Raw genomic sequence first — 15990 nt, 5'->3', positions numbered from 1 at the left:
GAAGGTGTGCATCTGTCAGATCAAGAGAATACTGTTTTCATGGAATTAGGATTATGAAATGTTACTTTGAGCTGATAATACATCTGCCACACTGAAACTATTTTGACCCCATTCAGTTGGGCGTAGATTCATCACTTTTTGCAGAATCAGGAATTAATTTCTCAGCTCTGCTACTAGGTCCTAGGAGATCCAAGTGTCATATTGTTCTCCGATGTTTCGGGAAGGTTCCAGACAGTTCTGTAAAGGCTCCGAACATCCCACCCTCTCCACTGTGGAGTGAACAGGATCAGTAAAGAATGATGGTGGAATAGATGGGGACAATGAGAACATGGGCAAGCAGAAAGGGCACTGGAAATGAGCATTCTAGATAGTTGCCCTTCTGCAATACTACTTTTTGCCGAGATTTATATTCAATGTTCAACTGTTTTACTGAAACAGGCTGAATCAAAGAGAGAAACTGCTTGAAAAACAGATCAGACAGCTTGTATGGTCTGGGATTCATCCGAAATTTAATCAGTTTTATAACTTATTTTCAGTTTTCTCTTTCACCATTTAGTGTCTCCAAAAATTCTTGGTGTTAACAGTGAAGGCACTCCGGAGGATGTCACTGTTATTCTGAACAATCCCACCTCCCTTGTGTGTGAGGCACAGTCATACCCACCTGCCATCATCACCTGGCTTAAAGATGGAGCACCTTTTGAATCCAACAAAAATGTTCATATTCTTCCAGGTATGTATAAGAGCATGCGAACCATTAAAAAAAAATTATATCGTGGGTATTATGAAATTATTAAAGTTTAGAATAATAATCCTTCTAAGGGCGGTCACGGTGGCGCAGACAGTAGTAGAGTTACTGCCTTACAGTGAATGCAGCGCCAGAGGCCCGGGTTCAATCCTCACTACGGGTGCTGACTGTACGGAGTTTGTATATTCTTCCCGTGATCTGCGTGGGTTTTCTCCGAGTTTCCTCCAATACTCCAAAGACGTACGGGTTTGCAGGTTGTTTGGCTTGGTAAATGTAAAAACTGCTCCTCGTGGGTGTAGGATAGTGTTAATCAATCAAATCAATCAAATGTATTTATAAAACACATTTAAAAACAACCCACTTTGACCAAAGTGCTGTACAGACCAGAGCAGGTAGCTAAAATCACAAAGGAAACAGACGTACACAGGAATGCACACAGCACACAGGTACAAATAGTCAGCTCAAAGACACAAAACAAAGGTCAGTCACATCAGGGCGATTCAAACGCTAGTGAATAAAATAAGTTTTGATGTGCAGCGATCGCTGGTCGACGCGGACCCGGTGGGCCGAAGGGCCTGTTTCCGCGCTGTATCTCTAAACTAAACTATACCAATCGCAGATTTTTCAGTGAGTTACTATGAGTACATGCTAAATATATTTTCTGTCTCCATTGTGAAAAACAGATTTATTTAATCCTAAATGTAATTGTAATGTGAATCATTGTTAAGAATGATTAAAATATGATGTAATGTACTAAAATCACCTGAATTACAATGCTATTGTGTTGCTATGCCAAAGCCAATCGTTCATCATTCTTATTAAAAATCCAAAGCCCCCATAGAAAATAGCTTTAGTTTAAATGGGGACAGAAACACAATGGAAAGTATATATTGTAGGGTTGCCCATTATGTCAGCATTGTTTTAGAATGTATCCATGGAACACACTAGTTTGAATCCCTTGATGTTGTGGTTGACATGTCGGGACTTTGCAGATCTTGAGGATTGCAATGCGTTCAATTAATCCCTCTTTTATATCTTATTGCAGGAGGAAGAACTCTTCAGATTCTCAATGCTCAGGAAAAGGATGCTGGAAGATATACCTGTATTGCTACTAATGAGGCTGGAGAAACATTAAAAAATTATGAAGTCAAGGTTTATAGTAAGTGTCTGCAGAGTGGATCTGTAATTCTGAAATCAAGTGCCCAGATCAAATAGATTAGCAACCAATCAATGTATCAAATTTAACTTAGTTCAGTTTAGTTTAAAGATAAACATGATACAGGGCCTTTGCCCCACCCAGTCTATACTGACCAACGTCACCCATACATTAGTTCTATGTTATCTCACCTTTACATCCTACATACTGCGGGCAATTTACTGAAGCCAATTAACCTACAAACCTACATGTCGTTGGAATGTGGGAGGAAACCTGAGCGCTCGGAGAAAATCTACATGGTCACAGAGAGAACATGCAAACTCCATATAGACAGCACCCGTAGTCAGGATAGAGCCTCAGTCTCTGGCACTGTAAGGCAAAACTCTACCATTGCGCCACTGTGCCGCCCAACAATTAAGTCACATAATGTTCAATTATGCTGGTGTTCACTTTCATCAGAAAGCCAGGAGTATAATGCGTTGCTGTTTTGTTTCATTGCTGTAGTCCCTCCTACTATCAACAAAGATGATAACCTGGATTTTGGTCTGTCTCCTAAAGAAGTTAAGATTAAAGTAAACAGCACCCTGACTCTCGAGTGTGAATCTTATGCAATTCCAGCAGCCACCCTCCACTGGTACAAAGATGGACAGGTGTGTTGACCTTTTATGTGTAATATTCATGATTACGTTAAATTATGTATTTATGTTATTGAAAACCATGTTTCTAATGCAACTTGCATTGCCCACTGCACACTCATGTTAACCATTCAAGTGTAACAATGAACAGTAGCAGATTTATAGTTTCATAAAATCTGAATTGAAATAAATTATTTAATTTCTGTATAATCTATGAAATTTCTGAATGGATTTGACACCTGACATTTGAGATGATATTGAATATTTATCTTAATCGATGTCTAGAATGAAATTGTTCATTAGCAATATCAAACTGGCCTTCTGCTGATCATTTTGCCTTTGCTAAGATCCTAGTTTTAAGGTCAAAGTTTGTCAATAGATTCCCAGCCTACTACATGACTTGTTGCTTTTTTCAGTATGGCTGTATTGTAATTCAATGGTAATTCAAATTTCACTGTACCTTAATTGGTACACGTGACAATAAACTGACCTTGAAACCTTGATAAATATGTAAACAGGTGAAGAGGAATTTGATGAATATTGGAAGCGGAGGAAAATACAGGTTTATGAATTGATATTGAAATTTGGAATCATCCAGCAAAGAGGCAGCATAGATTAGAAGGAGTGATATAAGCATCATAGATGTGTCATTTAGAAAGTGAAGTCTTGAAGTCACCCCTAGGTAAATATTATTCTCTGTATTTAACGTGAGAATTTGAAAGTGATATATGAAGTTAACAACACATAGTGTTCTGTTCTTCTCAATTAATCAAGTAACAGTTATGAAGATCATTTATTAAAGTGGTGCATGAAGAGTTTCTCATCACCCTCTTATATCTCCACTTCCCCACCACTGGTCCACTGTACCTGCAGAGCACCCCAGGCTACAAACTGTATGTCAGCAACTCCCTGACACATCTATGCACCTCTTGCACTATCATGGATCTGTTTTGTTTTTTTTGCTAATTATGTTTCTGCACTAATATCTTGTTTACTTTCTTTTTTGCACAGTCTTGTATCTTTAAAAAATGTTGTTTGATTTTCTTCCAATATGTTTTTTGTTGTGTGTTCGTCTGAGTCTATGTGCCTGTGATGCCGCTGCAAGCAAGATTTTCCTATTGTGCTTGTACAATGTACAAGGTGCATATGACAATAAATTCGACTTGATTTGACGACGTCACCTTGGCCGCTTAGCAGGACAAGAACTGGTGACCCAGGAAATGCCACTACTCATCTCCAGTTCCGTAGCAATTTTGATCCCAGACAATATGATGGTGATGTTCATTAAATTCTTGCCACAATCTCTCTTCATTGTCATCAATGTATACAAGTCTGTGGGCTTTGTGGACAGGCTATATTTTTAATTCCCCATTCCTAACTGCTCCATAGAAGTTGTAGAGAGCTGCCTTTTTGAACCACTGTCTTTCCCTTCAAGTCACATCCCATCCTGCTTGGAAATGTATCTCTATTGCTTAGTCACTGATGGGTCCAAATTCTGGATCTCCCCAATCAACATCACTCTGATTATGTTCAGAATATGTACTGCAGATCGGCCATAACTTCTCAAAGGGGAGGAAGCAATAAATGTTGGCCTTGCCAAAAACCATATTTATTTATGTTATGGTCAAGTTAGAAGTGATTCCGCATCAAAAAATATATTCTAGGATGCCACAGGAGCTAATTGATGGAGTGGGCACCTTCAGAGCAGGGAAGAAAAATAAGTTATTTGATTAGGACACTGTCTGTAGTATCAATGTCTATCCAATCTTTCCATGGATCTGTTTAAATTTCAGCAACAATTGTAAATCAGACTTCGCAAAGTGTATCAATTTTTGTGGTTGCTTTTGATGAATAAACAAAGATAAGACACTCTGAATTTTCATGAAACGGGAAAGTCAAATCTTTACATTTCCAGCCTCTGCAGGTGGGTGATCACATCACCATCACGGCAAATAGCCGGATTATTCAAATCAAGAATACCCAGATTTCAGATACAGGACGGTATACGTGTGTGGCCACCAATATTGCTGGAGAGGACGAGAAAGATTATGATGTAAATGTTCAAGGTTAGAGTACATTATTTACTTACTCCCAATTGTGCTTTGTGTTGCAATGATCTTCCGAAGTACACCTCTGTCATCCTCATTTGTGTATTGTCAGACCGTCTATGCTAGCATTATCATTTACCTCTATCAGATATGTTCTATAATTCCTTTGATCTTTTTATCGTAAAATTAACTTTTTGTACTCTGTAGGTTCGTAAAGAAACACTAATTTTAAACAAGCATTCTTTTAATCCTTGATTTAGTTCCACCAAGTTTTGTGAAGCCGGAAAATAGCCATGATATAAACGGGAGAGCACTGGATGGGAGCAGAGTAGTTGAATTCAAGGATGTAGTCATTAACAACCCCATCTCCTTGTACTGTGAGACCAATGCTGTCCCTCCACCATCTCTCACTTGGTACAAAGACGGCAAACTGCTGACATCAAATGGCAATGTTCTGATACTGCCAGGTATGTATATTCTCACAGACAAAAAATGGTCCCTTAATGTGGAGTCTGCATCTGCAATCAAAACACGTTACAGGTTAATTCTTATACAATGGATTATTTAATTACAAAATGCCCACGTTGCAATTGTTTACAATCTGGACATATAATCTTTGTTTTACCCTCTGGCATCAAGCTGCACGTTGTGATATTTTCCAGTTAACAATGAGCAGCTTGTCTTCACTCATGACCAAGTTCTAATCCACGACTACTCATTGGGAATTTCCTGCTCAATGTTGGGAGGTCCTGTCAAACATTTCTAGAACATTGAAAAATCAGCACAAAATATGTAGGATGGCACATTGAACAACCAATGCCAATCCAACTGCCACATTTAACCCAGGCTGTTTGTAGGAAGCCTAGAAACTTGACCAGTCATTCTGAACAATATTCACAGGAGTAAGGGACTTCAATCAATCAAATACAGATTTCAGAAGCTGCATGAAAATCGTCACTGAAAGAAGGGCTTTGGTCATTTGCTTTGGACAAGAGCTGGCAGCTAAATCTGGTTTTATGGTTCCTTGAACTGACTTTATTAAGTGTTTTACCTTTACAGAAAATATGTTGAGAGCTTGCTTGGCCACCTTTGGAGAAAATTTATAAATTAGAAATTCTATTCTGAACATTACAGTTCAGAGTTCAGCATTTGTGAATGCCATATGTGTTTTCTGCTGGAACTGTTCCTTACATTTTTTGCTCTATCACTCCTGTACCCACCAAAGTATCTACTACGCCTTCCCATGAAACCACAGTATTTGCATGGCCAAGATCTCACATCTGATGCTGCAATATACAAGCATTACTCCAGTTTTGTTTGTGTATTTCCTGCACATAGGATGGTCGCCATATATAGGAGATCAAAAGCAGATTTTAGTGAACACACATCTCTGTTGTGGCCTGGACCTTCCTGTGATTTGCCTTTTGGCCTGATCATCCTCTCATCTGATAGATCGGGATTTCAACATGTTTCTGTTTTCACAAAGCAGCTCAAACCATCTACTGGTCTTTATAAAATATGAACTAATGTTGCAAATTATAACAACAAATTGATTCGTACTTACATTCTAGTGCCAGACAAAAGGAGATGTATCCTTAAACCCTATGTGTTTAATAACATCAATTTGTGCTTGTTGCCCACAAGGAGGACGTATTCTACAGATACCCAGAGCACAAGCTGAGGATGCAGGGAGGTATACATGCGTGGCCATAAATGAAGCAGGCAAAGACTCGATTCAGTATGAACTGAGGGTTATGAGTGAGTATCACAAGCAAACCAAAGTCATGGCACATTATGCTGAACTCGCATCTTTGCAGTGCACGGGGCACAAAGTACCTTGAACCGGAATATGTTTTGCAATCACCACTGTCTTTCCCTTGCATGTTATATGATAGCAGAGTGCATACAGGAAACTGGGAAAAACAATGGGTCCAGGTTGCAGGAGTGGCTCGAAGAAAGTTGTTGGAATGGGTGGGGGTTGGAGTGGGAAGGATGAACTACATTTCAATCTTGGGATTGGGATAAGGTGGTCATGTGAAGTGTAGACTGGAGCACAGTGTGATTGGCTGCTGGTTGTTGGGCAAGGGTATGATAGCAGACTGAAGATGGGGAGAATGTTAAGGCAATGCCCATGGTTGGATGACAGTGGGAAGATTCAAGCTGGAAGCATTTGACAAGAGGGATATGATCAGGGTGCTTGGATCCAGTGTTACGCTCCTGCTATAGAGACCAGGCATATGTATGTCATAGAGAACCAGTGCAGTGGCTAAGTACTTATTTAAGTAAAGGTGATATGGGCAATTTTAAAGCGGAGATTAACAGATTCGTGATTAGTAAGAGTTTCAAAGGTTATGGGGAGAAGGCAGGAGAATGGGGTTGAGAGGGAAAGATATATCAGCCATGATTGAATGGCAGTAAACTCAATGGGTCGGATGGCCTAATTCTGCTCCTGGGACATGACCCCGGTGCTGAACCTCACAACATGCCTTCTACGCAGGAAGGTCCCTTCAGATAATAGTGAAGTTGGTCTCAAGTCCACTGGGAAGGCCTGCTTCTGCACTGGGGGCCTCTGCTGTCTATTGACAGGCTACTTTGTACATTTCATGGTCAAATATATGGGGATGCTGGAAGGAAAAAATGTAGAAAGAAGATGTCTGCTGATGCTGGAATTTTTTTAAACAAATCGGAAAATATTGCCAATACTCTATGTTAGACAGTGTAATTTGATGACTTTTCATCAGAACTTAGGAAAGTTAGAAATAAACACGTTCCAAGCTGAAAATGTGACAGAACGATGGCGAAGTCTGTGCAAGAGCACAGACCAAAAGAGAATTAAGGTAACAAATGATGGTGATATTGGCTGCAAGAAAGTAACCGAGGTGTGTTGGTCACAGATGGTCTGTCTGGAGGAGACATAAATAGAAAAGGAGAGGGAAAAAAGTGCTGAAAATATGGAAATCTAAACCCTGCAGATTCAGGAAATCTGAAATAATAACAGAAAATACTATAAATGCTTCAGTGCCGGAGGCCCTGCTGTCTATTGACGGACCACTTTGCACTTCTCATGGTCAACCACATGGGGCAGCTAGAAGGAGAAATAGACAGGTACATGGATAGGAAAGGTTTAGACAGATACGGGTCAAATGCAGGCAAATAGGAATAGCGTAGATGGGGCATCTTGGGCAGCCTGGATGAGTTGGACTGAATAGACAATAGACAATAGGTGCAGGAGTATGCCCTTTGAGCCAGCACCACCATTCATTGTGATCATGGCTGATCATCCACAATCAATACCCCGTTCCTGCCTTCTCCCCCTATCCCCTGACTCCGCTATCTTTAAGAGCTCTGTCTAACACTCGCTTGAAAACATCCAGAGAATTGGCCTCCACTGCCTTCCGAGGCAGAGAATTCCACAGACTCACAACCCTCTGTGTGAAAAAGTATTTCCTCGTCTCCGTTCTAAATGGCTTACCCCTTATTCTTAAACTGTGGCCCCTGATTCTGGACTCTCCCAACATCAGAAACATGTTTCCTGCCTCTAGCGTGTCCAAACCCTTAATAATCTTATATGTTTCAATGAGGACCTGTTTCTATGCTGTATGACTCAATGAATCCATGAATATAATGCCTAGCAGGTCAGCCAGCATATGTGGAGAGGACAAAATAGGATTAACATGACAGATTCTGACTAATCAGGACTGGTCAGCCTTAAAATAAACTGGTAAGGTTCTCTCTTGGAAATTGTTTAATTTGGTGTCAAGTCATGAAGGTTTCCCAATGCAGTGTGAATTGTAGATGGAGTCAATGGTGGGGAGTCTAGTGTGTGTGAAGGACTGGGATACATCCACAACTCTCTGCAATTTATTGCGGTCTTGCGAAGCGCTGTTCCCCAACTAAGATTTGATGCAACCCAACAGTAACCTATCTATGGTGCATCTGTAGAAGTTGTAAGAGTCATACAGTGTGAAAACAGGCCCTTCCGCCCAACCTGCCCACACCGACCAACATGCCTCATCTAAACTTGTCCCACCTGCCTGCTTTTGGCCCATATCCCTCCAAACCTACCCTATCCATGTACCTGTCTCAATATTTCTTAAATGTTGCAATAATACCTGCCTCAACCATCGCATCTGGCAGCTTGTTCCATACACCCTTTTGTGTAAAAAGATAATCCCTCAGATTCCCATTAGACTTTTACCCCCTCACATTAAACCTATGTCCTCTGGTTCTTGATTCCCCTGCTCTGGGGAAAAAGACTAATTTACCCAATATATTCCTCTCATGATTTTGTACACATCTGTAAAATCACGCCTCATCCTCCTGTGCTCCAAGGAATAAAGCCTTAGATGCTAAACCTCTCCCACTGGCTCAGGCTCTCAAGTACTGACAATGTCCTGGTAAATATTCTCCTGCTAACATTTCAAGCTTGACAAAACTGAACATAATATGGCCTCACCAACGTCTTATATAACTGTAACATGACCTCCCAACTTCTATACTCAATACTCTGATGAATGTGCCTAAAGTCTCCTTGATCACCCTATCCGCTTGTGACACCACTTTCAAGGAACTATGCACCTGCACTTCTAGATCCCTCTGCTCCACAACACTCCCCAGAGCCCTACCATTCACTGTGTAGGCTCTGCCCATGTTCAACTTTCCAAATGCAACACTCATTAAATTCCATCAGCTATTCCTCAGCCCACCTGCCCAAACTATCAAGATCCTGTTGTAATCATTGACAACCATCTTCACTATCTACAACACCACCCACATGTCATCTGCAAACTTGCCAGTCATGCCATGTACGTTCTTATCCAAATTATTGATATAGATGGCACCATTAATTTCCTCCGTCTCCTAAGGAAGTAGACGCATTGGTGTGCCTTCTTGTCTGTCACTCAATGTGGTTGATCCATTGAGATAATTTGGCAAGTTGGAAGAAATGCTGTTCATTGGGCTTTGCTGGAAAAGCATAGAGTCAAGAACAGAGGTTAGACCAGCAGTCAGGTGGACAATTAAAGAGACAGGCAAAAGGAAGGTTGAGGTGGCTGAATGGAGAAAAACTAAAGGGCCTCTCCCACTTAGACGACTTTTTAGGTGAGTGCATGAGACTCTGCACTCGCCTCATGATCGCCACATGGTCGCCACTTGTTCACTGGTGGTCTCTGGTAAGTCTCCTTCATGGTTGCGTGGAGTTCCCTCATTCTGGGAACTAGTCGCAGCCTCAGTATGGTCGCCGCAAATCTTTCAACATATTGAAAAATATTCTACGACCAAAAATTGGCCGCCATGGAGAAAATCGATAATCCTGTAGTCGTAGGTACAGTTCTAGTGGGGTCGCCATGTAGTTATACGTAGTTGTGGTACTCGTAGGTAGTTTTAGTTAATCGCCTTTGCTGACCGGGCATTTTCATTGGCTCATTGGGGGAAAAAAAAACGTAAGCATGAGTTTTCAGAACCAAGGATAACCGACCGGTAATGTTAAATGCCCGCCAAACTTCACAGCTGTGTATCTCTGGCTTCTTAAAAGTTGTCTCCACTCCTTCTCCCCCCCCCTCTTTTAAAGGGATTACCGTACACTGTTCTTTACCGTACACCGTGCTAACCGTCTTAACCTTCCTGATCATCGCAGTGTGTGTCTGTATCACCTTGGCTTTGCACCGTGTGAATTTCATACACCGCTCCCCCGCTTTCCCTGGCCCCCGCCTTTGCGATGTGTGTGTGTGTGTGTGTGTGTGTGTGTGTGTGCGCGCGCGCGTTTGTGTGTGTTCCACTCTGACAGTCGCCGTTCCAGTTCCCGGTGTTTCAGGTGAGTGGCGTGAACTTGACAGTCGCCGGCAGTCTGCTGAAAAATCGCCTAAATGGGACAGACCCCTAAGGACAGTGGAACTGTCAGGAAGTCCTGACAGGAAGTCTGCTTTTATATTATTCTTAATTAACCCCGGATAGGATGTAAAAACATGCAGCTGCATTGTCCAATTTTTAGACAAATTTATGTTAAAAATAGTGGGTAAATCTCTTCCCCCTCTTGTCAGTGTGGTCACATCATCAATACAAGTTATGTTTAGGATAAAATGTGCATTTTAATGATTGAACCAAATAATGTGCAAAGTTACGATTTGACTGGTTATTAGAAATTCTAACTGCATTACCAGAATTTGATTAGCTCTTTTCAGTCTTTACAATGTCAAAAACATCTGTCTTCAAAATTTGTGCCATCCACAATTTATGTAAGGCTGGTCAAACCAAACTTTTCATTGCAACAGATTTTGAAAATATATTTCTGATCAATTGCTCTCTTCATTGTGCTTTTCCACCCAGCTCCTCCTTCTATTAAACGGGTTGACAGTGATTTACCTGAAGAAGTCATTGTACTGGTTAACAAGACTGCCATGTTAGACTGCATTGTCAGTGGAACACCCACTCCCAAAATCACCTGGCTCAAGGATGGCCAGCGGTTAGAAGCAAATGCTCCCTACAAACTCCTCGGCAATGGACGAACACTTCAGGTGTTGTTAATATTTCGTCTAATGAGGCATTGTTATCCTAATGAACAATTTATACAACGCATTCAGTATTTTCATGGGGTTCACTGTTAGAAGAACAGAATTATCAACAAGATTCAAACTGATTTATTCAATGTGAAGTTGAGTTTTCGAGATAAAATATGCCAAGTTTGTTCTCTGCTTGTCCCGCAGTGCAGTTCCATTATTAGCCAATATACACCTGAGTAAGGGATGGAAAATATGCAAGGTTTAATGTTAGAAGGTGCAACTTACATACCATTTCATAGCATGGTATGACTAGACCAAAGTACTTTAACAATTCATTAGGCTGCTGCCAGTCACCATCAAGATATCCAGCACCTTGCAAACATTACTATGGGTCTTCCCCTTTTGAATGAAAAATTAGAAAATTAAAGGAAAAGTAGGTGGACAGAGTATTATTTTTCATACACTGCTGAAGACTGATGTGCCTGCCTAAGTGCAGACAATAGAGATTAGACAATAGGTCCTGGACTAGGCCATTTGGCCCTTCGAGCCAACACCGCCATTCAATGTGATCGTGGCTGATCATCCCCAATCAGAACCCTGTTCCTGCCTTCTCACCATATCCCCTGACTCCGCTCTCTTTAAGAGCTCCATCTAACTCTCTCTTGAAAGCATCCAGAGAATCAGCCTCTGCTGCCTTCTGAGGCAGAGAATTCCACAGATTCACAACTCGCTGGATGAAAAAGTTTTTCCTCATCTCCATTCTAAGTGGCCTACCCCTTATTCTTAAACAGTAGCCCCTAGTTCTGGACTCCCCCAACATCGGGAACATTTTTCCTGCCTCTAGCATGTCCAATCACTTAATAATCTAAAATGTCCCAATAAGATCCCAATAAGATCCCCTCTCATCCTTCTAAATGCCAGTGCATACAAGCCCAGTTGCTCCATTATTTTAACATATGACAGTCCCGCCATCCTGGGTATTAACCTCATGAACCTACGCTGCACCCCTCAATAGCAAGTATGTCCTTCCTCAAATTTGGAGACCAAAACTGCATGCAATACACGAGGTGTGGTCACATCACGGCCCTGTACAACTGCAGAAGGACCTCTTTGCTCCTATACTCAATTCCTTTTGTTATGAAGGCCAACATACCATTAGCTTTCTTCAATGCCTGCTGGAACTGCATGCTTACTTGTAAAGATAAAAGGTATTTACATTGTTTGACGATGCATTTCTGTGTCATTGTACAAATAGTAATTGATTACATTCTTACTCTTACCAACAGGTGCTCAATGCTCAAGTGTCAGATACCGGCAGATATGTTTGTGTTGCTGAAAATGTAGCTGGAAGTACTGAAAAATACTACAATTTAAATGTCCATGGTGAGTGATAACGTTACATAAACAGCAACCATGCATTGTATTAAGAAAATCAGAAACCCCCCAAAATATGTCCTAACATACTTTGCTTTACCGTAATGTCAGGGAAAACATGGAATTAACTGCATAAGATTAAGTTAGGTCCTGGCTTTTGACATTTGACATCAGCTATTCTGATCTAAGTTATTTTGTTTGACATAAAGAAAACCTGAAAATTAAAATTGAGCTTCACTTTGTTGCACAGTGCCACCCAGTATCGTGGGCTTCAACACAGAGAACATGACTGTTGTGATAAATAACTTCTTCTCTTTGACGTGTGAAGCCACAGCTTTTCCCCCACCCAGCCTCACCTGGCTTAAAGACGGGACACCTCTGCATTCCAACACCAACATACTCATCTTGCCAGGTACGAAGCTGGGTCGTTTTGTGGAATTTTCTCTTGAATCTTGAATTAATAGCCAACAGGATTGATCCTGCTGCTGAGATGGGAACAGAATGTGCTCACCATTACTCACGTCTGGCATTCTACTCAACATACTGTGCATTCCTGCAAATTAGCCTCGACATTTATAGAGTTGTGTATTCTTTGATGTCTGTGTATAACACGTTATCATTCAAGAGAAACTCAGCCAGGGATTGAGCAGTGTTTTGAAAAGTATCATAGAGCTATTTCAGATTAAGGATTGTCTATTACATATGTTGAAGAAATAGGAGCTAGCACCTTTGATATTCAATTGTGCATCATTGCTCATAAGTAACACCATGACTGGAATTTATAACACTCATAGTCCTACCACATGGAATCAGGACATTCGGCCCTACATATCCATGCTGACCAGTGGGCTCCCATCTATATTAATCCCATTGTCTAGCACTTGACCCCATAACCTTCAATGCCTAGGTGCTTCAAGTGCTTGACACTTGATGATGTTAGTAACTCTGCTTCCAACATCCTTTCAGGCAGTGTGTTCCAGTTACCCTGAAAAATATTCCCCTCGCATACTCTCTAAATTTCCACACTTTAGGATTCTATGTCTTCTAGTTTTATCCACCTTTGATAAGAGGAAATGTTTCCTGCTGTCAGACTTATTTATATCCTCCATAAATTTGCATACGTAGAACATAGAAAAGTACAGCTCAGGAATGGATCATCAACCCACAATGTTTGTGTTGAACATGATACCAAGTCAAACTGATCTCATCTGCCTATTCATGACCCATACCCCTCTATACCTTGTGTTCAAGAAGGAACTGCAGATGCTGGAAGATCGAAGGTACACAAAAATGCTGGAGAAACTCAGCAGGTGTACCCTCCATACCTTGAACTTCCATGTGCTTATCTAAAAGCCTCTTAAACGCCACTATCATGTCTGCCTCCACCACCACCTCAATATTGTCCCCTCTTTAACTCCTCCACCTGGTAAATACATACAGTGCCTCCCCAATCTCGCCTCTCAATGAAATGACTGTATCCTTGGCAACGTCCTGGTAAATCACCTCCACCCTCTTTCCAGTACTATCATGTTCTTACTATAGTACGGTTCAAATTCAATTCAATTCAACTTTATTGTCATTGCACAGATACAAGTATAGGTACAGGTGCACACCCTTTTATCCGAAAGCCTTGGGACCAGACACTTTTCGTAATTCAGAATTTTTCGGCTTTCGGAATGGAAGATTTTTAGCATAGATTTTAACGGCTGGCTCAGTGGTAAAATGCTCGGCTCATATCCGCAAGGTCGCGAGTTTACGCCTCGATCCCGGCAGTTATTCGATCGCGAGTTTGAGTCTTCAATGTAGATTTTTTCTTGCAGAATAGGAGAGAATAGGGCGGGTTAGGCTGAGATCATTCTCTGCGAGATGATCTTAGTGCGGGAGACAAGTGTAGGAGAGGTGTACTGACTGTGTGGGCAGAACTTTGGAAGTGATTGCCCACCATTCTCAAAAGCCGCTGTGTCTCCCTGTCCCTCCAACTCCAGAGGAATCCGCTCCCTGATGGGCCGCTACGGTGACAAGTGGCAGTTCACCCACAGCCCGAGCTGTGCCACCCCAAGAACAAGACGTACCTTGCACACCATCAGCTTCTGCCCCTACGGGGAGCGTGTTCCTCTGAAGTTGGAGCGGGGCTGGGCTGGAGTTGCTGATCTGGGATCTCCGTGCTTGCAGTGGGCCTGGGGGTCGGTGTCCCGATGAGGGGGCGCAGCTCGGGCTGTGGGCAAACTGCCTCTTGTCGCCGTAGCGGCCCATCGGGGAGCGGCTTCTGGTGGTCCTGACGTCTCAGCTCCTGTCCAGGGGGGTGGCCGGAGACGTCAGGACCAACAGGAACCTGCTCCCCGATGGGCCACTACAGCGACAAGTGGCAGTTCGCCCACAGCCCGAGCTGCACCCCCTCATCTGCAACCCGGGTTCCTCTGGAGTTGGAACGGGGCTGGGCTAGAGTTGATGCTGGCTGTGGGTCTCTGGGATCTCCGTGCTTGCAGTGGGCCTGGGAGTCGGTGTCCCGTTGGTCCTGACGTCTCCGGTGACTGGCACTGACCTGCTGGCATCGCCAACATGAAGACAGTGCAAAGCCCCCGCGCCGGTGCAATGGGCGGGGAGCTGGAGAGGGGAGGGAAGGGGTCACACACATGGCCGGGAAGCAGAGGGGTGTAGGTGGGGTGAAACTGAAGGGAGCAACAATCTGCTGTTGCCTGCCCGCTGAGTTAAAAAGTTTCCACGCAAGACTCACGATACAGTGTGTATCGTGAGTCTACCATGGGAACTTTTTAACTCAACTGGCAGGCAGCAGCAGATTGTCCATTATTAACCCTCCCACGCAATATACCCTCACCTTCTCTTTTATGAATGGGGATTTAGTTCCCCTTTCTTCAAGGACCGACCGGAGGTTCCGCTGTCACCTCTGCGGGCCGCCCTCGGTGAACGCCTTCAAGGACCTTTCTTCAAGGACTGAAAAAATGTCCGCTATTCGGAGCTTTTCGTTATTTGGAATTTCGGATAAAAGGTTGTGCACCTATACAACGAAATGCAGTTTAGCGTCTGGTCATAGTCATAGTGCAAGATAGTAGAAGTAGAAAATAAAATACAGAATAAGCATACAATAGAGTAAAAGAGTACTGGTTAACAATGTGTGGAATGTGGATGGATTAGAAAAAAACAAACTGGTACATAGGCAAATACTGTATACAAATGGGAGAGACTAAAGATATCTAGCGACGGGACTCCGAGTTCAGCAGTGTAATGGTGTTATTGAAAAAGCTGTTCCTCATCCTGCTTGTGCGAGACCTGAGGCTCCTGTACCGCCTCCCTGATGGAAGGAGGGAAAACAGTCCATGGTTAGGGTGGGAGGGGTCCTTGATGATTTTCCCGGCCCGTCTCAGACACCGTTTTCGGTGGAGGGCATCCATGGCAGGGAGCGGGGCACCGATGATTTGCTGAGCGGTTTTCACCGCCCGTTGTAGTGCCTTCTGTCAGCTGCGGTGCAACTGCTGTACCATACCGTGAAGCAGGTGGTCAGGATGCTTTTGATGGT

General features: G+C 42.6%; 1 protein-coding gene across 1 annotated transcript in view; it reads left to right on the top strand.

Moving 5' to 3' along the window:
• Nucleotides 1–15990, top strand: part of hmcn1 (hemicentin 1) — a 376776-nt gene that overhangs the window by 253462 nt on the left and 107324 nt on the right. The window contains 9 exon segments of the mRNA XM_055642165.1: nt 557–730; nt 1791–1904; nt 2406–2551; nt 4452–4602; nt 4845–5051; nt 6229–6342; nt 10909–11096; nt 12368–12464; nt 12706–12867. Of these exon segments, the coding sequence (XP_055498140.1) occupies nt 557–730; nt 1791–1904; nt 2406–2551; nt 4452–4602; nt 4845–5051; nt 6229–6342; nt 10909–11096; nt 12368–12464; nt 12706–12867 (1353 nt within the window).

Source organism: Leucoraja erinacea, chromosome 10 (assembly GCF_028641065.1).
Source record: "Leucoraja erinacea ecotype New England chromosome 10, Leri_hhj_1, whole genome shotgun sequence".
Classification (NCBI taxonomy): domain Eukaryota; kingdom Metazoa; phylum Chordata; class Chondrichthyes; order Rajiformes; family Rajidae; genus Leucoraja; species Leucoraja erinaceus.
Note: the sequence above shows the minus strand (reverse complement) of the source record. Positions and strands in the feature narration are given on the sequence as shown.